The sequence below is a fragment of the Passer montanus genome, unplaced genomic scaffold (genome assembly GCF_014805655.1).
Source record: "Passer montanus isolate IOZ18808 unplaced genomic scaffold, ASM1480565v1 scaffold43, whole genome shotgun sequence".
Classification (NCBI taxonomy): Eukaryota; Metazoa; Chordata; class Aves; order Passeriformes; family Passeridae; genus Passer; species Passer montanus.
In genome coordinates, this window is record NW_024369151.1 from 2,528,314 (window position 1) to 2,552,065 (window position 23,752).

The 23,752-nt window shown below is 51.8% G+C and overlaps 1 protein-coding gene across 4 annotated transcripts in view; it reads right to left on the reverse strand.

Moving 5' to 3' along the window:
- The window catches only part of WHRN (whirlin), a 52,615-nt gene that overhangs the window by 23,433 nt on the left and 5,430 nt on the right, over window positions 1-23,752 (reverse strand). For 3 of the 4 annotated variants that reach the window (XM_039720335.1, XM_039720333.1, XM_039720334.1), the window contains exons 2-3: window positions 14,326-14,541; window positions 2,998-3,123 (exon numbers count right to left, since the gene is read on the reverse strand). In XM_039720335.1, the coding sequence (XP_039576269.1) occupies window positions 2,998-3,123; window positions 14,326-14,541 (342 nt within the window). The remainder of the gene's footprint in view (window positions 1-2,997; window positions 3,124-14,325; window positions 14,542-23,752) is intronic. The other variant, XM_039720336.1, reaches the window with a different exon arrangement.

Consider the following 23,752-nt stretch of genomic DNA (forward strand, 5'->3'; position numbering starts at 1 on the left):
AACCTTTGTAAGGCTGTGTTTGAGGGTCCCAGGACGAGGGAAGAGATGAGAATCTTGATTCTATGTTTCAGAATGTTGATTTTTTATATTATGATATTATAATAAAATGCTATACTAAAATAATAGAGAGAAAGGATCTATCAAAAGCTAGAAAAGAAAGTAAAGAAATGAATAACAAAATCTTGTGACTACTCACAGCCTCAACGCAAGTAGCTGTCATTGGTCATCAAGTAAAAACAATTTCATATGTCAAGTAAACAATCCTCCAAAACACATTCTAAAACAAGAAAACATGGAGAAGCTGAAGCCCCCCAGCTTCTCAAGAGAAAAAATCCTAACAAAAAGATTTTTCATAAAATATGTCTGTGACACCCTTGAGGGTGGAAAAGACCTTTAGGGTCAGGGAGTCCAAGAAATGTCTCACTGCACAAACCCAGAGGGGATGAGAGCAGAGAACCTCTCAAAAAAAAATCAAAAAAACAAACCCAAAAAAACCAACAAAAAAACCCCCAAAACAACAACAACAACAAAACAACAATAAAAAACAAAACACAAACCAACCCCCCCAAAAAAACCAACAAAAAAACCAAACAAACAAAAAAACCCACAAAAACCAACAACAACAACAACAAAAAAAAAAAAAAAAAAAAAAAAAAAAAAAAAGTCTGTGACACCCTTGAGGGTGGAAAAGACCTTTAGGGTCAGGGAGTCCAAGAAATGTCTCACTGCACAAACCCAGAGGGGATGAGAGCAGAGAACCTCTCAAAAAAAAATCAAAAAAACAAACCCAAAAAAACCAACAAAAAAACCCCCAAAACAACAACAACAACAAAACAACAATAAAAAACAAAACACAAACCAACCCCCCCCCAAAAAAAACAACAAAAAAACCAAACAAACAAAAAAACCCCACAAAAACCAACAACAACAACAACAACAACAAAACCACAAAAAAGAAAACAAAACAAAAAACCAAAAACCAAAAAAACCCTCCCAAAACCCAGAGGACTGAGAGGACATTTTAGGGTTTAACATCTCAACTGACATAAGGAATAGGAAAGAACTGACCCCCAGAGCCCATGAGATTGCACTGGAGGAAGTAACTGGAGGCCCTTGCAGGGAATTGGGTCATTTAGAGGGAAAAACACACCAGAAAAGCAACTGTGGCTGCAGTAAAATGATCCAGCCTGAGGAGGCTGAGTGTCAAACGTGCCCCATTCCTGCCTGGCACAGAGACACATCCAACTGCTCCCTTTCCAGCTTGTTCCACTGGTGAGCACACACAGTGCTAACCCCAAATGTCCCTTGCAGGACCAGGCAAGGGGGTCAGAGAAGGGAGCACGCTGGGATCTGCAGGGCAGGCTGGAGCAGCTCAGAGCAATGGGTGTGCATGTGAGGGGGTGAGAGAGGTGTAGATCTCCCTTCACAAGAGCCCTGCTGCCAGCTGTGCCCAGGGCAGCCTCAGAAGGGCCCAGCCCAACCCCAGAGCATCCCTCAGGACCCTGTTGGAGAGTGGGTGCACCGAGGTCACTGAGCCAGCCTGTGCATCAGCCCTGCTCTATTGCTGCCTAATGATTTTTGCCTTTTTTCTTTTCTGAATTCTCCATATTCTTTACACATATATTTGGAGCTCTGCAGCCTATTGCTGCATTCCTACTTGGTTTTCCCAGTGCTTTTCCTTAGGCAGAAAGACAAAACACATTCCAAAGCCCCTATCCCATCTTGGTTCTCCCTGGGAACCAAGGCCAAATAAAACCTCTTTGAGACTCATTCTCATCAACAAAGTTCAGTTCCATCTGAGGAGGTAGGATTCAGAAGGGGCTTGAACAGGGGGGAGATTGAATCACCACTTGTGCTTCTAGTTGGTGATTTTGTCAATTATTTAAATTTATAAAAACTGTGTTCACCCCCTGGGGGAGGGTCTTTTGTGGACATTTTCCACATTAGCCCCTGGAGGCCTCCAATAAAGACCAGCTTTTCCATCACCTCCTGTACTACCATCATCTCAAAGTGTGTTTAATTTCTAGGTTCTTGAGGCATCACTGCCCAGGGTGATCCTGCTGGTAAACTCAGGATGATCCTGGGGCTGCCAGGAGGAGCCAGCACACCCCAGCTGAGAGCTGGCCCCTAAAATGTGCCCTGCAGGCAGCTGGGAGCACCTGGGGCACAGCACACCCAGGAGCTTTGGGTGCAGGAGAGGGCACAGGGCCAGGATCTTCAATGGAAAACTCCTCCCTGCCAGCCCAGGGAGCTGTGATGCCTTGGAGTGCTACCTAGACCAGAGGCTAGAGCAGATAAAGACAATAAAAGCATTTATTAAAGGCCTCCAACAGCTACACCTTGGGCAGCCAAAGCCTCCCAGAGGCTGCACCCAAGCTGGACAATGGTCATGAGTTTTTCAGACAGATATAAGTTCAATCCATTTACAGGGGTTAATTCTCCAATTACAGCTTCAGGAAATGAAGTGATTTACGCCCAGTTTGCTCCCCCACCAATTCACTTTTGTTTGTATTTTTTGGGGCCTGAGGCAGTGAGGTGTCCTTGAGTTTCAGGCCTGGAGGAATTGTGTCTGACCAAAATGTGGAGACAATTAATTAACACTTCATATGAAGTTTAGAGTTATGCACTCTAAATGCAGGATTTGAAAAATATAAAGGATAAATGTGAAGGCATCAGGTGAGAGGGACTTTCTGATGAGGAGCCTGTGGGAGAAGAGAGGTCTGAGAGGGGATCCCATCAATCCATAAAATACCTCCAAGGGGTGTCAGAGCATGGTGCCAGACTCTGTTCAGTGACAGGATGAGGAGCAATGGCCATAAACTAAACCACAACAAGTTCCACATCAACATGAGGAAGAAATTCTTCCCCTGAGGGTGGCAGAGCTCTGGAAGAGCTGCCCAGGGATGAGGTGGAGTCTCCTTCTCTGGAGACATCCCAACCCCACCTGGACACGTTCCTGGTCACCTGCCACCCTCTCTGGGATCACTTCACTCTCACCTTCAAGCCAGTGCTCTCTGCCTCGGAGCCCTTGTCCACACCCGTGATGTAGATGCCCAGGGAATATTCTGCCCCTCCTCGGATCATGAGGCCCAGGGATTTCCCTTCGTTCAGGACCAAATTCACCTGCAGGGAACAGGGAGAGACATTGATGTGGTGTCCAAGTGCTGCCCAAAGCAGAGGTCAGCCACAGAGCTGGGCTGGAGAGCAGCTCCTGTGGGATTGAGGAGGCAGTGGGAACCAGGAGGAAAAGCTCTGGAGGCTGAGAGGTTCAGCTGCACGAGGGGCAGCATGTGTGGGTGGATTTTCAGCCACAAATCATCTGATCCACAGCAGTTTTCCACTCTCTCCTCTTACAGGTGTATCCTGGTGTAGAGACCTGAGAACAACCCCCAAAACCCCGGAAGCACCAGTGAGGTAGTGCCAGGCAGCACTGGCTGTGAATTGCCCCTCTGGCATTGCTGCCTGAGCAAACAGAGCCATGATCCCCTGTTGAATTTGCTGGGATTGCCCCAGTGAAGGCAGGAATGATGAACCTGACTCCATGTTCTCAGAAGGCTAATTTATTACTTCATGATACTGTATTATATTAAAGAATACTATACTAAACTGTATTAAAGAATACAGAAAGGATACTTATAGAATGCTACAAAGATAATAATGAAAACTGGTGACTCTCTCCAGAGTCCTGACACAGCCTGGCCCTGATTGGCCAAAGAGTGAAAACAACTCACAGCAGAACCCAATGAAACACCTGTGGGTAAACAATCTCCAAACACATTCCACATGAGCACAACACAGGAGAAGCAAATCAGATAAGAATTGTTTTCCTTTTCCTCTGAGGCTTCTCAGCTTCCCAGGAGAAAAACCCTGGGTGAAGGGATTTTTTCAGAGAACGTGAATGTCACAATCCCTCTCCACCCAGCCTGGCACGAGCCCAGCTCCAGCCTCTGCCCTTCCCTGTGCAGAGCTGACTGTGCAGGGCCACTGCAGGCACTCCCCACAGCACAAACCCCTCAGGGATAATCATGTGCCTGATTATCTCCAATTAACAACAGCATGACAACCTAGATCCAGCACATATTGCAGAAGCCATTTCATATTTCCCACAACCTGCCAGGCAGCACCTGGGCAGATGTTGTCCCCACCAAATGCTGATTTGCAAACCCAGTTTCCACCTGCCTTCATCCACCCTCTCCTCCTCACAGGGCCTGCCAGTATCTGGGTGTTCAGGTGGGAATTTGGAGTGCAGAGCAATCCTGTGCTCAGCTCCCTCAATGACTCTCCATTTAAATTGGCCTTTGTTCACTCTCTGCATGACACTTTTTAAATGAGTAACTGCAGGGTTATTTTTTTGCTTTGCTCCCAAGTTTTGAGTCACTTCTGGAGAAAAGCAGACAGCAGGAATAAAAACAAATAAGAAAAGCCAAAATGTGTTTCACACTGATAGAAACCACCAGAAACAAGCTGTTTGTGAAGGGCTTTTATATTTAAACCCCTTTGCTGCAGTCAAACCAAAATCTTGCACATTTACCTGGATGGAAAAATAATTCCCAGCTTCAAGTCAGTAATTAATCCATCTTTCTAGAGGACACGGCATCACAGAGGGAATTCAGGCCAGCCTTAGAGTGGCTGGTATTGAAAACCCATTTTCTGTCTTGGTGATAGAAACACAGAAATCAGCAGCAGGACACAAATCCACCTAAGGCTCCGAATTTTTGATTTAGAGAAATGGATGCAAAGCTGGAATAAGATTTGCAAAACATCAACTACCTGTACCAGCATCCTTCTGTGAAAAACCTGATGTTCCCTGGGTTTTCTTTCCCTGCTTTAAAGGGCAGAAAGTGCTGGAAACAATTTTAGCATGGAAAGATTATAAAGGAATTATAAAGACCTTCATGCTCCAGGCTGGAGAGATGAGCTGGGCACTGAACCCACCCAAAGGAGCAGCTGCCTGTCACATCCAAGGGCACTTTGGTTTTCCCTTCACAGGGAAACCTTGCTCTGGACCACACAACACTTGGCTGAGTGTATTTGAAAATCAGGAAAAGATGCAACTTTTCTGAAGTGCTGCTACCTCCCTGTCTGTCTGATGGTGTTTAGGATTTCCCTGCTGTGAGTTTTCCACCCCACCATGGCTGTGCCTCTCAAAAAAAACTTCCAGTTTGGGAAAAAAATACAAGTAGGAGAAATGTAGCAAGGTGCTTGGAATCACAGACCACATCAGAACAGACTGGGAATGCCAAAATTCCCTCTGAAAGTCCCTGAGTGATGTTTCTGTGTGCTGGGGTTAGCTCCAGGAGGGGCAGCTCTGCAGGCAGACATTTCCATTTCCCTTTAACTCTATCCTGGTAAGCTGAGAAGCTGCTCCCTCACCTGGGGAGAGCATCAGATGGAGTAAGAGATACCCCCTGTCCCTCTGCTCATGAGGTGCTGCCACGTGAGCTGCTCTGCTGTGTCTGACCAAAATGTGGAGACAATTAACTAACACTTCATATGGAGTTTAGAGTCATGCTCTAATGCAGTGCAGGGTTTGAAAAATATAAAGGTGAAAATCTGAAGACATCAGGTGAGAGGGACTTTCTGATGAGGAGCCTGTGGGAGAAGAGAGGTCTGAGAGGGGATCCCATCAATCCATATAAATTCCTCCAAGGGGTGTCAGAGCATGGTCTGCCCTGCTCTGAGCAAACCTGCACTTCCAGAGGCAGGAAAGGCACGGATACAGAAATCCTGGAGCCACAAAAACCAGCAAACCCGAGCTGTGTGTGCAAACCTGCTGGCAGCCCAGCAAGTTGGGTAGCTCAGGGCTTAATTGCATCTCTTAATCAGCTAATAGCTGCAGCTCCCTGAATGAAGCCTGCAGCAGGAGCTGCCAGGAACAGCGTGGCAGAGAGCAGGGAGCAGCCAGCTCAGGGACTCACTGCGGATTTTGGGAATGGCTGGGGAAGGGACACAGTGCTGGCACAGTGGGGTCAGCCTGGGGAGGGAAGGTGAGGCCTTTGGGATTGTCTAAAAACACAGGCCAGACAGAATTAAGGCAATAAAAAGCAGGTATACTTATTGAAGGGCCTTCAGGTACATTTCAGGCAGACAAAGCCCCCCAGGGTCTACACCCAAAATGAACGATGGGTTTCACACTTTTATAAGTTTGGTCAATTTGCATATTGGGGGTTAATCTGCCAATTACAGCTTCAGCTAATGAAGTCGTTACCCCAAGTTTTCTCCCCCAACTCACTTTTGTTTCCATCTCTGGGGCCTGAGGCAGTGAGGTGTCCTTGATTGCCAGGCCTGGAGAGGAATTGTTGTGTCTGCCCAAAATGGGGAAGCAGCAGCTCCCACTGTGTGTGGAGTGTGGAGTTATCCACTAAAGAACTGCAGTTAAAAATATGTGGAATATATAAAATCTCAAACCCTAAGGCACCAGAGGAGCAATGCAGGGTTAGGCTGATGCCAGGATGAAGCAAAGGCTGGGCCACTCCATGCCAAGGGTTTGAGGACCACAGGGGACAATTTTTGAGGACCACCAGGGACAATTTGCACTCTCCTTCCCAAGGGTCTGTGTCTCCAGTGATGGCACAGTCGGGGTGGTGACAGCAGGGGTGGCCCTGCCCTGCTGGCTGTCCCATTGTCACACTCCTGCCAGCCTGGCCCCCAGCCCACACACGGCTCTGGGGTGACACTGCAGCACAAGCCCAGCTGTGTCCAAGGAGGGAGCTAAAGCTGTGACCAGGCTGATGTTCCCAGTGTTCCCAGCAGTGATCCAGGGCCCCTCTGGGAACACACCCTCAGCACAGCATTCCCTGGGCCAAGCCCCTCTGCTTGGGCTCTTCCACTCAGGCTGGCACTCGTGTGATTAACACTCCAGTGCCAAGGCTTGGCCCAGAAAGGGCATTTTGGTGCTATTTCCACTTTGTGCTTCTACTCTCCCCCTTGGCTGAAGCTCCCTCAAGGAGAGCTGGGATCACCCTGAGCTCCTAAATTCAGACTGTGCTGACACCATCCTAAACCAGGGAGCAAACAAGGGCAGCTGTTCTGTGGGGGAAACTAAGGACATCCCAGATAACAGAATGGTTTGGGCTGGAAAGGACCTTAAAGCCCAGCCAGTCCACCCCTGTCATGGCAAGGACACCTCCCACTGTCCCAGGGGCTCCCAGCCCTGTCCCGCCTGGCCTTGGGCACTGCCAGGGATCCAGGGGCAGCCACAGCTGCTCTGGGCACCCTGTGCCAGGGCCTGCCCACCCTCCCAGGGAAGGATTTCTCCTCAATATCCCATCTAATTCTATCTTCCTTCAGCTTAAAGCTGTTCCCTGTGTCCTGTCATTCCATGTCCTTGTCCCCAGTCCCTCTCCAGCTCTCCTGGAGCCCCATTAGGTCCTGGAGGCACAGTGACACCCTCCACACCTTGCCAGGCATCCCACAGCCCATCACTGCCCAGCGCCCACCTCCTTCCCTGTGCCATCCCCAGGCTGTGCCAGCACCAGGTGACTCCTGCGTGCATCACACAGAACCATTAGGAAGTCCAAGGTCACAGTTTTAATTTCTGTTTCAAGGCTGAAACATCTGCCATCTCCTGTAGCAGGAAATGAAGGAAAAAAAAAATAAATGCCATCATCAGGGAGGCACTTGCTCTGAGCTGATTCCTGCACAGGATTGCTTCTGTCTGGCTTTATGGAATTACCTGTTGACAGATTCAATTTCACCATTAGAAAAAGGCCTTTCAGGCAGGAATTAGCCTGCCCCAGCAGGGCTCAGCACGCAGCTGGGTGGCTGAGGAGGTTCCAGCCACGCTGGCAGCTATTTCCAGGCCATTACTGCTGCCACACAACACAAACAACGCCTTGGGAGGCTGGCAGGGCTCATCCTCCTCCTGCTTCCCAAGGAAACCCCACAGTTTGTGTCTAGACCTCCTGCACACAGCTAGTGTGGGGAGGCAGAGCTGCCTCACAGCGACAGGTGTGACAGGTGTGCCAGGGCCACCAGAGCTGTGCCAACGTCTTTAACTGAGCCCTGGGGGTGCCAGGGCCACCAGAGCTGTGCCAACGTCACCCCTGCCCAGGGCAGCTCCCTAAGGCAGGACTTGGGCTGTCACCCAGTGTCCAGCACTGGGGACAGGGAGCAGCTGCAGGGCTGGGAGGTGACACAGAGCACAGGGACAGTGACCAAACCAGGTCCTGTGCCCACGCCAGCCTTGTCCAGCTTCTGCTGAGCCCAGAGCTGCCTCCCCCGGGGCAGGGCTTGGCAAACACCCACTGCCACTTCTGGGTGCTGCTGCTACCTGAAGTGATGCCTCAGGGTTTAGCTTTTCTATTTTTCAGATTCTGTGCTGCTTTAGTGTGTGGTTCTGAGCTTCATATCAGGGGATGGTGAGCTCTGTGCACAGAGCAGGGAGACAAAACAATTCCTTCTCCAGCTGGGGACCAAGGACAAATGATCCAAATCTCAGGCCCAAGAGCACAAACAACGTGGGCTGGAGAGAGAAAAACAAGCAGGATGGGACTGCATGAGCTAAAGCTGGAACTGGACAATGAACTGCAATGTGCACATGGAGCAGAGCTGATCACAGGGAGAGACCCCGGGAGCGCTCGTGCATTTTGGGACCATTTTGGTTCATCCTGGGTGCAGCCCTGGCTGGGCTCTTGTGCTGCACAAGGTGGATCCATGGAGGAGATCCTTTGAATAAATCCCTGCTTTATTCTGTAGCTCTGTCCATCTCTGTTCTAGGGCAGGCTGGATGTGGCTCAGGATAACCTGGTGTAGCTGAAGATGCCCCTGCTCACTGAATGGGGTGGATTAGATGGGATTTAAAGGTCCTTTCCAAACCAAACCATTCCCTGCCTTTAATCCCCAGGACACTGGTGCACCACTGGCTCCCATCCCATATTGCAGTCCCACAGGGAACTCCACCAGCTCCCCACCAGCCTGGATATCCTTCAAGCTGTAAACAAAACCAAACCCCAGCAAGGTCAGAGCAAGCAAACAGTGAGAGACGTGGGGAGCTGGATCATTCACACTGCAAATGTCATTACAGACTAATAGAGAGAAATCCTTCCTTCCCTCTCCTGCATCTCTTATCCTTCATGCTCAAGTAGTCACCAGCAGTGTCTCAAACATTCAAGCCACGCAATATTAGCACAGATATTTTATTTTTTTTTAATAATAATTACTGCTACTTTTGGCTCCAGAAGTGCCTGAAGCTGAGGAGATGCTCGCACTCCCTTTATTATGTTTTCTTTCTTCTGCTGCACCAAAAGCTTGCAGGAATAAGCAGCTCCCCTGGCAATAAGCACATTAAGGCACCAATTCAGCTGATGGAATGGTGCTTCTCAGAGAACTCGCAGCCCAGCACTGCCAGAGTGCTTTGCACACTTCATCTTCCTCCCAGCTCAGCAGCACCTCCGAGTTTTCACTGTCTGAGGGTTTCCAAAGTGCTTTTAATGAAATAAGCTGTCAATCCCACAAGTCCATCAATGACAATTCACAGCACAAATGGCTCTTGCTGCTGCTGTAACAAATCCAGAGGACTCTAAGGCTGGACAGACAATAAAACTTCAAGTGCTCTGGAGCAGAAGGTGAGCATGGGAAGCAGGTCCCAGCTTTCCAGCAGGCAGTGACATCCTGGCATGGGGCTGGGGGCTGTCACCTGCTGCTCTGTCTGGCCTGGCTCCAGCAGCATTTCCCAGAGCTCTGCACTATTGCAAACCCTTCCTTTCACACTTCCTGAGCACTGGTGACTCCCCCTGTGGGCACAGGGCTCTGATCAGACACTGCATTCACCAGTTCCAACAGGAAAATGCTAAATTTGGGAAATACAGCCTGCCCCACCCAGCACAGCCATGGGAAACAAGGATCTCCAACACCTTGCACAACCACAGGCTGAGCCTGCCAGCAGCTCCTTCAGCCCAACACTCCCTTCATCCTCACCTCCCTTCTCCAGTGCTAGCTCAGGTCTACACTGAAAACCTGGCCCAGATCTCAGCAGCCCCAGAGCAGCCCCTGACCCAGCTCGGGGCAGCCTGGATTCTGCCTGGAAGGGGATGGGGAAAGCCAAGCCAGCTAACAAATCCCAATCTCCAAATCCCTTTGGTGGAGATTCTTCCACAGCTGGAATGGAGGAACCCCAATGTCCACAGGGAATCGTGGCCAAAGCCCCAGGCTGGGAATGCTGCCTCTGGAGCTGGAGCACACTGCCCAAAGGCACCCCAGGGAGGCAGAGCCCAGCCCCGTCCCACAGCTCATCCCCCAGGGTGATCCCACAGATCCCTGGATGGCTCAGGCTCAGTTCCACCATCACACAGCTCACAGTGCTGCTTTCCATTTCAGGCCTTTGCATAACAAATCCTTCAGCCTTGGGATAACCAAGCCTCAAACTCAGTGACAAACTCATCCTTCCAGGCATGCAGATGGGCTGGAGGGAGAGGCAGCCAGACAGGGATATTCCAGTGCCTGAAGAATATTGTAAATGCAGGCCACTGATGAGGGGAGAGAATGGTGAATCTGACTCCATGTTCTCAGCTAATTTATTACTTTATAATACTATATGATATTAAACAATGCTATACTAAACTGTAATAAAGAATACAGAAAGGATACTTACAGAAGGCCAAAAAGATAATAATGAAAACTCATGACTCTCTCCAGAGTCCTGACACAGCCTGGCCCTGATTGGCCAAAGAGTGAAAACAACTCACAGCAGAACCCAATGAAACAATCACCTGTGGGTGAACAATCTCCAAACACATTCCACATGAGCACAACACAGGAGAAGCACATGAGATAAGAATTGTTTTCCTTTTCTCTGAGGCTTCTCTCACTGTCTTTCAGCTTCCCAGGAGAAAAATCCTGGGTGAAGGGATTTTTTCAGAGCATGTGAATGCCACAGAAGAATGCCAGATGCCTCCAGCAGCCTTGAACTGAGCTTTGGCAGGGCTGGGAATGTCCCTTTGACTCCAGAGGTGTTGCAGCTGTGCTGAGCTGGGGCAGTGGATTTGCTTGTGGGGTTACATCACTCCAGCCTCCTGCTGCAAGGCTGGAGCTGCTCTGCTTCCCCAAAGCCTGCTTGAAAGCTTTGCCACATTCATTCCAGGACATTCAGACTGATTGGAAATAGGAGAGAGTGGGATAAAAGAAAATAACCAACTAATTCTCCCCTCACAATGTAAAACCACCCACAAATGAAACAGTGCCTGTCAGTTCTGGTTGACTGGGCTGAATTAACCAGGGATGTGTTGCATTTATTTGCATTTTTGTGAACAGAATAACCCCACTTTCAGCAGTTAATTCTTTATCTGTAGCTACCCATAAATCTACACATAGAAATAAAAAGGGAGTAAACTGGAGGCAGGTTGTTCCCCTGCTCTGGGACAGGTTTCCACCCCTGCATGGTGCTCAGTAATTCAGGGCACAGCAGCTCAGCCCATCCATGCCCTGCAGCCTGTGTGTCACACCAAAAATGTCCCACCAATAACCCCTGCCCAGCACAGCCAGGGCAGCTCTGCTCCCTGCAAGCCTTGCCTCAGGGGAATTGCTGCCAGCTCCAGCTGGCACAGCAGGGCCCCGCTGGACACGGAGGAGTCTGGGCAGCCCTGGGCATTTCAGCGTGCTAGCAGGCAGTAATTTTCTTTTTTTCTGCTCTTACAGATGGGAAATCAGGAGTGGAGATGCTGCAAAATGCATGCCAAGCCTTGTGCACTGAAAGCAGTGACCAACATCCCTGCTGGCATGTCACTGGGAGTGGGGCCAAGGTTGAACACTCCCTCTCCATCACTGAGAGCTTCAAAGATTTCCTGCAGTTGTCATGGATTGTTCCCAGGTTAACAGAGGGGCCTCCAGCCCTCTGCCCTGGGCTCAAAGTGTGAAATCTGCTGGGGAGATCCAGAGGAGGCACCAGGGGATCAGAGGATGGAGCAGCTCTGCTGGGAGGAGAGGCTGGCACAGCTGGGATTGTTCACCTGGAGAGGAGAAGCTTTGGGGGGACACCAGTGTGGCTTTGCAGGGCCTGAAGGAGCTGGCAAGAAACGTGGAGAGACAATTTACAGGGGTCTAGAGTGCCAGGACACAGGGAATGGCTCCCACTGCCAGAGGGCAGGGATGGATGGGATATTGGGAATTAGGAATTGTTCCCTGGGAGGGTGGGCAGGCCCTGGCACAGGGTGCCCAGAGCAGCTGTGGCTGCCCCTGGATCCCTGGCAGTGCCCAAGGCCAGGCTGGAGCAGCCTGGGACAGTGGAAGGTGTCCCTGCCATGGCAGCATGAGCTTTAAGGTCCTTTCCAGCCCACAGCACTGTGGGATTCCCTGAGGAAGCCAAAGAGCTGCCTGGCCACGTGGAGCAGCACCAAGGAACGGCAGGACACAAGCTCAGGTTTGGGAAGAGCCACTACTCACACCTGGGCACAGGTGCACACACCAGGGAGGGCAGGAGCACAGCCAGGGCTGGCACATCTTCCCAGGGCTCACAAGTGGCCAGGAGACAGGGGCAGGGGACTCAGCTCCAGGTGTCTGAGCCTTTCACAGCCACCCCCAGCGAGCACTGAAGGAAGGATGTGTGTCACATTCATATTTTCTGGAAAAATCCCTTAGCCAGGATTCTTCTCCTGGGAAGCTGAGAAGTCTCAGAGAAAAAGGAAAACAATAATTATCTGATTTGCTTCTCCTGTGCTTTGCTGCTTTGGAATGTAGTTGGACATTGTTTACCAACAGGTGCGTGTTTGATTGGTTTCATGTGAATTGTTTTTACTTAATGACCAAGCACCATCCAGCTGTGTTGGACTCTCTGAAGAGAGAGTTAGTTTTTTATTATCTTTTAGCCTTCTGTCTGTATCCTTTCTGTACTTTTAAGTATAGTTTAGTATAGCATTCTTTAATGTAATATAGATCATAAAATAATAAATTAGCCTTCTAAGAACATGGAGTCAGATTCATCATTTTCCACCCTTTGATGAGGGCCCCAGAAAATACCAGATGTCACAGAAACAACTCCTCACAGCTGCCCAGAGCTGCTGCTGCTCTCTCAAGGTGACCCTGGGTGGCAGGGGGTGGGGACACCAGCCAGCAGAGCCTGCTTTTCTCCTCTCCTTAAAATAAAAATAATAGGCCCTTCTCCCTTGTGGCCCACATGAATATTTCATCAGCAAACTGCCTCACCCTGTATTAGATTTTTCTCTCCCTCTGGCTGAGATGGGAAGCTCACAGACCCTTCCACAGCATTTCCAGGAGCTGAGGACGTTTTGGGCACAGACAGAGTGATACCAGGACAAAAGGATGGACATAGTCAAGGCTCCAAGCAGTTCTGTGTCTCTGGGAAGGCATGGCTGACTCCTGGGGCAGTACTCTGATATTCCATGGGGGACAATGTGCAAACACCACGTCCTGCCTGTATAGGACAGGTTCCCTGTCCCTGTGTCCCTCCCTCCACGGGCACCTGAGCACTGTGACTCTGCAGTGACACCTCTGCAGGCCTGGCTGGCCGTGGGAAGTGTGAGGGAGAGGAGACATCAAATCCCCGAGATCAAATATTGCAGCTCGAACAGCCTGTGCTGGCTTCCCTTACACCAAGGGCTGCTTAAAGGAGGGCAGCTCCCAGCAAGGGAGCAGGGCTGGAAATTCGATGTGCTGATGTTTCCTGCTGTCAGAGGCCAGGATCTGGCCCAGCACTGGCCACACTGCCCTGTGTGCCATTCCCTCCCCTGCTGCTTTTTCCCTCACCAGGGTTTTCACTCAGGCTGCCTCTCCCCAAAAAGAAAAGGAAAATAATCTGGTTTATTTCAGAGTATTTGTAGAGATGAATTGGTGAGGGATATTTTTTTTAGTAAGACAGAACTGTCAAGAGACCCAGGAAAGCCTCACAGGAACACCTGAGGAAAGATCTGAACTGCAGGAGGAAGGCAGGACTGTACTCTGAGATCCAGCCCTCCACATCCACAGGTGACACAGATTAGAAGAGACCTTAAATCCCATCCAGTGCCACTCCTGCCATGGCAACATGGGTGTCAGTCCCTCAATGTCCAGCCAAACAATCTCCTCTTGGGAAAAGCCTCAAACCCCACTCGTGCTTTGGTGGCTGCTCCTGGCAGGACCTTCCCTGCCAGCCCAGACTGGGCACTGCCTCCCCTCCAGCCCAGCTTCTCCCTGTGCCAAACAGGAACAAAGCCACCCCATCCCATCCTGCAGAGCTCCTGGGGGCAAAGCTACACCCAAGGGAGAAAACCAGGCTGCTAGAGGAGAGCCAGCCCAGCGGAGAATGACCCAGGTGACAATGCCAGGGGGACAAAGAGGGCTGGCAGCTGCACGGGAAGAGGCCCCCAGGGCTGTGTCTGATCCCCCTTTGCTCACCTTCTTCTCATCCCCCTCCTGCAGGAGCTGCAGGTGGCTCCTCTTCTCGCTGTCCCTGCGCAGGGAGCTGTTCTGGTGGTGGGGCAGCCCCGTGGGGGGGGACACGCTGCGGCCCTGGGGGTCCACCCAGGTGTAGATGTGGTTGGTGACATAGCCCCCCGGGATGCGCCCCACCGAGTGCACCGACAGGTTCAGCTTCTTGCAGCCCTTCAGCACCTGCAAGGCAAGCCAAGGACAGGGGGTTAATGGCCACAGGGCCACCTGGGCTCCAGGCAGGCACAGCTTTGTGTCAGAAATCAGGGCAACCCCCACGAAGGCAGGAAATGTTGAGGACTCCATGGATATCAGAAGGCTAATTATATTATTTTATATTATTAATATATTATTAAAATTATAACGTTATATTTTTATATAATATTTATATAATATCTATATTATATAATATGTATTATACTATTTTCTATAAATTTAAATAATTTAAATAATTTTATATATTTTATATAATTTTATATAATATTTATATAATGAATATATTATTTTATGTTATGTTACACTATATTACATTAATCTAAACTGAATCTGCAAAAGCACTTGACTGCCAGAATCCCATGACTGTCTGCTGACCAACAGAACTTGGCCCTGATAGGCCAAAGAAGCAAAGCCCCATCACTTTGGGTAAACCATTTCTATATTGCATTCTACTTTTGCACAAACACATGGGCAGCGAATGAGACAAGAATTGTTTTGATCATTCTTTTCTCTGCTCCTCTCAAGTTCAGAGAATGTGAATCCCACAGCTTTGCACTTCTGGAGGCTTCGAGATCTCCAGCTCCTCTGCAGCCATCAGCTGAATGATGGAGCTGCATAAAAAGCTGAGATTTTTCTGGTCTCTCCTGGCTGCAGCAGAGTGAAGGCAAAGCTGCTGCTGAGAAAACACAGAGAAAAGCTTTCCCATCAGCCAGGAAAGAGCAGAGAGGAGCAGAGAGGGGAGGTGAGGTGAGCAGAGCCATGGCCAGGATGGCTGAACCTGGCACTGAGCAGCTCCTGCAGCTCTGGAGAGGAGTCAGAGCAGTGCTGGAGGACAGCAGCACTGACCCTCGTCCCAAGTCCTCTCCAGCCCCCTCACTTCACCTTCCCCTAATACAGGAGCCCCTTTAGGCACTGGAAAGTGCTCCAAGGTCTCCCTGGAGCCTTCTCCCCTCCAGGCTGAACGTGGATATCAGCCTCTCAGTGACTGCTGGCAGCAGACAAAGCCAGTGTGGGACAAGGCTCAGCTCAGCCCCAGCTCTGCCCCAGCTCCAGCCTCTGCCACTGCAAGAGCTCCTGGTGCCTGCAGGGAGCACGGACAGCACTCCCAGAAATTCAGCCACTGAGCTACCAGCTGCCTGCCCCAGCACAAGCAGTCAATTAAGGAGAGGAATAATTACTGAATACATACTCACACTCAAACCAGCACACACAGAGATGACCTTGGGGGCCAGAAGAAGTGATTTGCAATCGCTGCTCTGCCCCTCCAGCTTCCACTGAGAGAAGCTGACACAGGAACTTCAATTAACATGGAGGAGTTCTCCCTGGGGACAGCTGTAAGTGCTGATCCCTCCAGAGGCCTCAGGGACACCAGCACTGCAGATCTGCTCTCAGAAAGGAGGTGTTTGGGGTTTTTTCCCATGTATACATCATTTTGATGAGCTGCCCTGCAAGGTCTGCTGTCCCCAGGGAGCAGAGAAGCTGCTGAGCAAAGCTTGTGCCTGGGAAGGACTAAAAGCAGCAGCAGCTCCTCAGGAAAGGGTCAATTGTCAGGAATAGTGGGATGGCTGCATCCCAGTCCTGGCCTGGCAGCACTGCTGCTCCTCCCTGCCAGAGCACAGAGAATCCAGCTCAAAGCCCAGCTCAGCATCTCCACCACACACAGCAGCCTGGCTGCGAACTGTCACCTGCTCCCAAGGTCACCGTGTGCCCGAGGGCTGCCACAAGGACTGCAAAACCAGTGGGGACACCCACAGAGCATTCACCCCCCTGGGCTGCTCCCCTTCCAGCCCCTGCTCCTGCAGCTTCCCTCAAACACATCCCTGCTGGGATCTCCTCCCTGCCCGGGCACTCGGAGCCCAGCTGGGCTGCTCCCCACGCTCCATCCTGCCCAGGTCTCCCTGGGATGATGGAGCAGGTCCTGAGCCCTCTGCCCATTCCAGGGGGCCCCTCTCCCATGGGCACCGTGGCTGTGCCAGGCTTCAGGGCACAGAGCAGCTTCCTGAGCCAAAGCTGCCCTACAGCCAGGCTCAGGAGGGGCTGAACTCCACAGAAATCAATGAGCTGGGGCTGGCAGGGACCATTCTCACCAACCTCACAGCTACCAGGGTAAGGGATCCCTGTCAGGTGGGGTACAGGACCCCCTGAAATGTTCTTTGTTCATCCAAACTGGAGCCATCTCTATAAAACCTCTTTGGAGACCGCAGAACATCAGAACTGTACCCCTGTGCCTGTGTCCAGTTCTGGGCCCCACAAAGGAAGAACTGGAGCATGTCCAGGGCACGGAACAGAGCTGGGAAGGGGATTTAGGGAAAGACTGGACATGGCACAGGGATCCCCTTCCCCAGAGAATCCATCCTGGCAGGGAGGAGAAGGAGCAGAGGAAACCTCAGGGCTTGTACCACACACGAGAGACTGGGCACGGGAGGAGGAATTGGGCACAGGAGCAGGGACTGGGCACAGGCTAGTTCCACGCTGGGCACCCTGGAGTGTCCCAGCTGCCCCAGGGACAGGGCAGGGGTGGCTGATGAAGCCTGGCAGAGCCATTTAGCCTGAGCCAAATGTCATGCCCTGGCAGGGCAGGCACAGCAGCAGAGCTGCTCTCTGGAGGCACTGGGAAATTAGCAGGGATGAGAGGCCAGAGATTTACACGGGGATTTTTATGTCCCCCTGCAGGTCCCCTGACAGGGCCACCAGGAGCGAGGATCTGGGCTCAGGGAGATGTTTTATGCATGAAGGTGACAGCAGAGAGCCTGAGGGGAGGGGAGCAGTGCACAGAGCCAGGACTCCATCCAAGAGGGAGCACGGGAGTGAACAGAGGCTGGGAGAGCCAGCAGGACACTGCTGGTGACAGTGTCTCCCAGAGACAGCGCTGCAGCAGGCTGGGGACACTCTGCAGAGTCCTTTGTACATTTACTGAGCTCCCTCCTGTACTCAGAGAGAAGCAGCTCCTGTCCAGCACGGTTTCCTTCCCAAAAACCCTCCCTGCTGATGCCCAGAGCTACAAGAGGAGCCTATCAGAGACCCTCCCTCACTTAGCAGCCCCTCAGGACACACCTTCTGGACCAGGTCACCTCCTGACCTGCACCTTTTGGAGACCTTTGGGTGATCACAGCTGGGAGGGGACAGTGACACCCATAAAAGTTTTTTTAAGGGACTTTTAGAGGGATTTTGTAGTAATAGGACAAGGGGGAATGGCTTCACGCTGAGGGATGGCAGGATTAGATTGGAGATTGGGAAGAAACTCTTCCCTGTGAGGGTGCAAACCCCTTCCTCAGCCTGGTGACCACTAAAGTCAGTTCTGCTCAAACATCTGAGCTCCAGGAAGCTCTGTGTCCACCAGCAGCAGCTCTTTAAACTGCAGCTGCCACGGCTGGGAGAGGAGATGAGAGGGAAGCAGCTTTGCCTCAGTTTCCCTGGGATAACAGCACAGCAGGTGATCCCCACTGAAGGACAGCAGCCTGGGCACAGGATCTGGCACACATCTACAAATCCTGTGTGCAGCCACGCTCTGAACCTGGCTTTAACAAAGCACTTGGCACCAGGAGCTGCAGAGTGACGAGGCACCAGGTGAGCCAAGGGGAGAAGCTTCCACCTGCATCCAACCCAGGACAGAATCCAGCAGCAGCTGCTGTGCTGAGCTCCAGCAGAGCAGAGCTTCTACCCATCTCCCTGCTCAGGGAGAAATGCTGCACTTCCCCTTTATTTTGAGGTTTTTTTCCCCAAGGTTTCAGGGAGGGCTCAGAGCAGGGCCCAGGTTCTGCTCCAGGGGCCCAGCAATGGGACAGGAGGAATGGGCAGGAACTGATCCCAGGAAGTTCCACCTGGACATGAGGAAGAACTTCTTCCAGTGCAGAGACTGAGAACTGGGACAGGAGCCCAAAGAAGGTTTCCCTGCTGTGTCCTCCTCCCCTGGAAGCCTTTATCCTGCTGGTCCCTGTGCCCTGCTGCTGCTTTGAGCACTTCAGTGTCCCCATTCCCAGCGAGGTGCCACAGTGCCACCAGGCTGGCACCAGCCCTCCCAGGGATGGGCACTCCAAAGCTCCCTGGGCAGTTCCAGTGCCTGAGCACCCTTTCCATGGGGAAATTCCTCCTGGTGCCCACCCTGAGCCTCCCTGGCCCAGCCTGAGCCGTTCCCTCTGCTCCTGTCCCTGTTCCCTAGCAGCACAGCCTGACCCCCCCCCTGGCTGTCCCCTCCTGTCAGAAGCTGTGCAGAGCCACAAGGTCCCCCCATAGCCTCCTTTTCTCCAGGCTGAGCCCCTTCCCAGCTCCCTCAGCCTCTCCTGGGGCTCCAGCCCCTTCCCAGCTCTGTTCCCTGCCCTGGACATGCTCCAGCCCCTCAAGGTCCTTCCCAAATTGACAGGCCCAGAACTGGACAGAAGATTTGAGGTGGCCCCAGCACAGGGGGACATCACAAGAGCAGGCTCTGGGTGGGAATTCTACAAAGGAAAACTTTTCCCTCCCAGACACACAAATTGTCCTGTGTGCACTGACTGCAGAGATATCCCCAAAGCCACAGCAGAACTCATCCTGTGAGTTTTTTTGGGACATGAAGGGCACACTGAACCTCACCAGCCACCCCTAAATAACCAATCCACCTCCTTAATGCCCTGGGCAGAATCAGGCAGTGCAGGCTGCATCTCCATCTCCTTTCTCAAGCCTTTGCAGGGATTTGCAGCCTCAGATAAGATTTGGCTTTGCCCCATCTCTGATGGGTGTGAGGACCATGGCGTGGGAGGTTTAGGGCTGGCAGCACAGTGTGCAAGCTCACCTGCCAGCAGCCCAGCTTACAGAAGTCATTGATGTGAATCTGGGAATTAGTGCCAAAACCTTTAGCAGAGAAACAGTCACCAACTGCCCAGAAACGTCAGCAGAAGCAGCAAGTGCCAGAGAAAAGGGCAGATTGATTCCATGAGGCCACTGGTCCCCTAACAACACTCTATTTAATTATCAAGCCCTCTGAGAGGGAAGGAGATCGTTTAAACTGATCAAAATAGGAAACACACATCTCATGTGCCACAACTGCCTCCAAAACCCCCATAAAACCCAAACAGCTCCCTGTTCTTTCCTGGGATCCAGAGAGGCAGCTGCCACCCTTCTGAAACCCTGCAGGTCTCACACCACTGAGGGCTTTCCTCTCCCATCTTCACCCTTTCCCCTCTCTTATTCCCCACTTCCCAAGGGCCCTGAGAGGCTGTGTAAAAACACCTCCAAAAATCCCCCCAGAAGGAGCACAGCTGCCACAAAGGAAGGGCAGTGAATCACCAGGATGCTGCTGGCAGCCTGCCCGAACCTGCCTGGGGCAGGGACAGCCCCTCACCTCACCTTCCCCTAAAGGAGCAGCCGGGGAGCTCGGAGGGCGAAGGTCCCAGTTGGATACTGGGAGCATTAATTGTGAGCCATCCTCCTCCTCCTCCAGCTGCTTTCCGCCCGGCAGGAACAGCCTGGAGCTGGTTTGGCTCTGGGATGATGGGTATGGGGTAGTGGGCATGGGATAATGGGCATGGGATAATGGGTATGGGATAATGGGTATTGGATAATGGAATAATGGGTATGGGATAATGGATACGGATTAATGGGCATCCCTGTGCTGGTGAGTTCCAAAGGTCAGTGCTGAGGTTATCAGCCAGCAGAGCACCAGGAATTTGCCAGCATGACCCCAAAAAGTAAGGCACAGGTTTAGAAATAAAGCTGCAAAGGGAAAGAATGCTAAGATACTGGTGTCTCAGGTTTTAACATTTTATTTTTCACATTCTGTGCTGATTTAGTGTGTGGGTCTGAGCTTCACATCAGGGCATGGGGAGCTCTCTGCACAGAGCAGGGAGACAAAACAATTCCTGCTCCAGCTGGGGACCAAGGACAAATGATCCAAATCTCAGGCCCAAGAGCACAAACACCGTGGGCTGAAGAGAGAAAAACAAGCAGGATGGGACTGCATGGGCTAAAGCTGGAACTGGACAATGAACTGCAATGTGCACATGGAGCAGAGCTGATCCCAGGGAGAGACCCCGTGAGCGCTCGTGCATTTTGGGACCATTTTGGTTCATCTTGGGTGCAGCCCTGGCTGGGCTCTTGTGCTGCCCAAGGTGGACCCATTGAGGAGATCCTTTGAATAAATCCCTGCTTTATTCTGTAGCTCTGTCCATCTCTGTTCTAGGGCAGCCTGCACAAGGCATCAGTTCCACAGGAGGGAGGCAGGGGGAGCTTTTACAGCGCGTTCCGGCACCGTGCAGGGGCGATGGCAGAAGTTTGTCCAGCCGCTGTTTCCCGCTCCATTCCAGGGTGTTCCTGCTGGTCTCAGGGGGTTTAAGCTTGTGGGATCGGGTGGACTGAGCAGAACAATCCTGCTGCCAGGGGGAATGAAGCAGCTCCCTGTGGCTGCTGCGGAGGGGAGCAGGAGATTTTACAGGAGAGGGACTGAGCCACATCAGCTGAAAGGCTCCTGTGCCGAGACAGGACAGCAGGCACGGGATTCCTGACCCCAAAACGATCAGCTGCAGGCAGGATGGATAGCAGGCTATCGCAGCTCCCACTGCACACCTGGTTAAGGGCAAATTTGCCAGGTAAAGCAAGGAGAGAGTGTGCCCTGCCCCGGAGTGCTGAGAGAGATTTTGGAACAAGCTGTCCAGAGCAGCTGTGGCTGCCCCTGGATCCCTGGCAGTGCCCAAGGCCAGGCTGGACAGGGCTGGGAGCAGCTGGGACAGTGGAAGGTGTCACTGCCCATGGAACTGGACGAGCTGTAAGGTCCCTCCAAGCCAAACCAGGCTGGGATTCCATGATTTTAAATCTATCCTAACCCCTAACGAAGCACAGGGAGCTGGATGTGAGCAGAGGAACCAGGAGCCTGGAATGCTCTGACTGGGAGGAACAGAGAGAAGAGGAACGAGGAGAAGGTGACCCAGAGGCAGGAGGGGAGAGCAGGACACGGGAGGAGGCTGAGGGAAGCACAGATGGAGGGACAGCAGTGGGTACCAGGGCCCAGGGACACAGGGGTGACACAGGGATGACACCAGGGATGCAGGGGTGACACAGGGATGACACCAGGGATGCAGGGGTGACACAGAGGTGACACAGCCTCCCTGCAGGAGGACAAACAGGAGTTGCAGGAGGCTCGGTCCAACCTCTCCCCCTCTCCCAGGGCAAAGGACAGCAGTTGGGCTTTCAAGTAGAGGCACTTATGCAAATCAATGCAAATCGATGTGTAATTATGGTGATTGCACACATTTAGCCCCAAGGCATCGGGAAGCCCACGTCCCTTTCACCGGGAAAGGTCAAGTGAAATCTTAGCTCCAGCACCTTCCCCCAAGCCCTCCGAGGGCTCCAGCTCCCCATCCCCACTCTGCATCCTCCCACCCCTCCGTGCTCCCTGCCCAGTGCAGCCCTCAGCCAAGCCCGGGACGGTTCTAAAAACAGCAGAAAATTCCACATAATTGTGGAAACAAAGCAAACCCAAAGCTGTGTGGGTGCTTTCAGGGCAGGGGGGAGGCATAAAGGAAATGCTGATTAAAGCACTGCCTCCTGCTTCCTCGGGTCTTCTCTCTCTGCTCCACTCCAAGCAATGCTGAAAGGAGTGATGTGAAGCACCATGTTGTCTAAATGTGACAATGCCATCAGACAAGGCCATACTGTCTAAACAGGGTTAATTCCTGGGTGGGAAACTTTGGACGAATCAATGTTGGAAGTGAGGAAGACGCTGGATGAAGCACTGAGGACATCCAGGCAGAGCCTGCACAGAGCAGAGCCCCCTCCAGCCTGTCCAGCCCGGGGGGCTCCGAGGCAATCCCTGAGCCCAGCAAGGGGCAGCTGGCAGGACCAGGGCTCCTCCAGGGCTCTGCTTCACCTGCACTCCCCAAGCACCTGCTGCTCCTGACAGGGAGAGCTCAGGGCATCCAGTCCAAAGAACCTGAGGTAAATCACATCAGCAGGTGCTTTGTCACTTCAGCTGAGGGCATTTGGAGCTGAATAATTCTCCGTGGCATTGAGGAAAGTGTCAAGAAAATCCATTTTCATCCTTGAGGACAGGGGAGCTGGGTAAAGGATATTTTAATTCACCAGTTCTGACGCTTTTGCTTTCTTCCAACGGCCACTAGAAGGAAATAAGCTTTTATCCTCCAGGTTATCTTATCAATTTCTCTGCTAAGGCAGAACTGTTTATTTACAAGGAGCCCACTAAATAACACTGATGCTGCAGGAACTCCAGGATGCCCTGACAATGCTAACCCTGATGAACAAGCCAGTCCTGGTGCCAAGTCCTATCATCCCTGCATTATGAGGAGAGGAGAGATTAAGGCCCTCATTCCAATCTTTTCCATCAGTATAAAGTCGTTTGATTTCATTAGGGCTGATTGTGATTTGCTGGTGAAATGAAGGGAAACAGATGACTGAGGAACTTGCCCACTGAGGGAAGCCAGTGGCAGAGCAGCAAATACAAGTGACTCCTGAGCCAGGTGGAGCAGCCAAGGCCACGTTCCCACAGCCCCTGGCTGGGTGTGCAGCTTCACCCTGACCCAAGTCACACCAGGAATTCCTTTGGAGCTCCCAGTGACCGTGGGCAGCTCCAGTGCTCAAACCTGCTCCACCACAGCTCCAGATGTGCCCTGGAACCAGGAGCAGCCCCTCCACATCTGTGCTCTGCCACTGCCATCAGCCCTCCCCCTCAAGGAGCTTTAAAAGTCATTTTAAATGCAGATGCCTCCAAGCTCCAGAGTGACCATTTTCCCTCCTCCTTTTTCCCAGACCAACATCCTACTGCCTTTACACTTTCCACTCTCTCCCTCCGAGTCCACCTGACTACAGGAGCTGACATGGAAACTGTCTCCAGGACAGAAGGGCACAGCAGGAGCCCGTGGCATCACACAGCACCTGCCTTTTAAGCTGTGAGTGCTTTTTTTGTGAGTGCAGTTTTGGGGTTTTTGTTTCTAAGCAGATGCAGAGATGCAGGAAGCGATTTCCACTCTAACTATTGGGGTGGATGCTAGTCACATCCTCCTTTTCCATGCTCCAGCTCCCCCAGCTCCCTGGGGAAGGGGAGAAGTTTCAAGCCTCTTTCTTTGGTGCCTTCTAAAAACACAGAGCCTGCGATAAGCACGCAGCAGTTAAAGGAACAGGGCTGAAATCCTCACAGAATCAGGGATCAATGCATTGCCTGCACCCCTCAGCCATCCCAGCCCTGCTCTGGCTG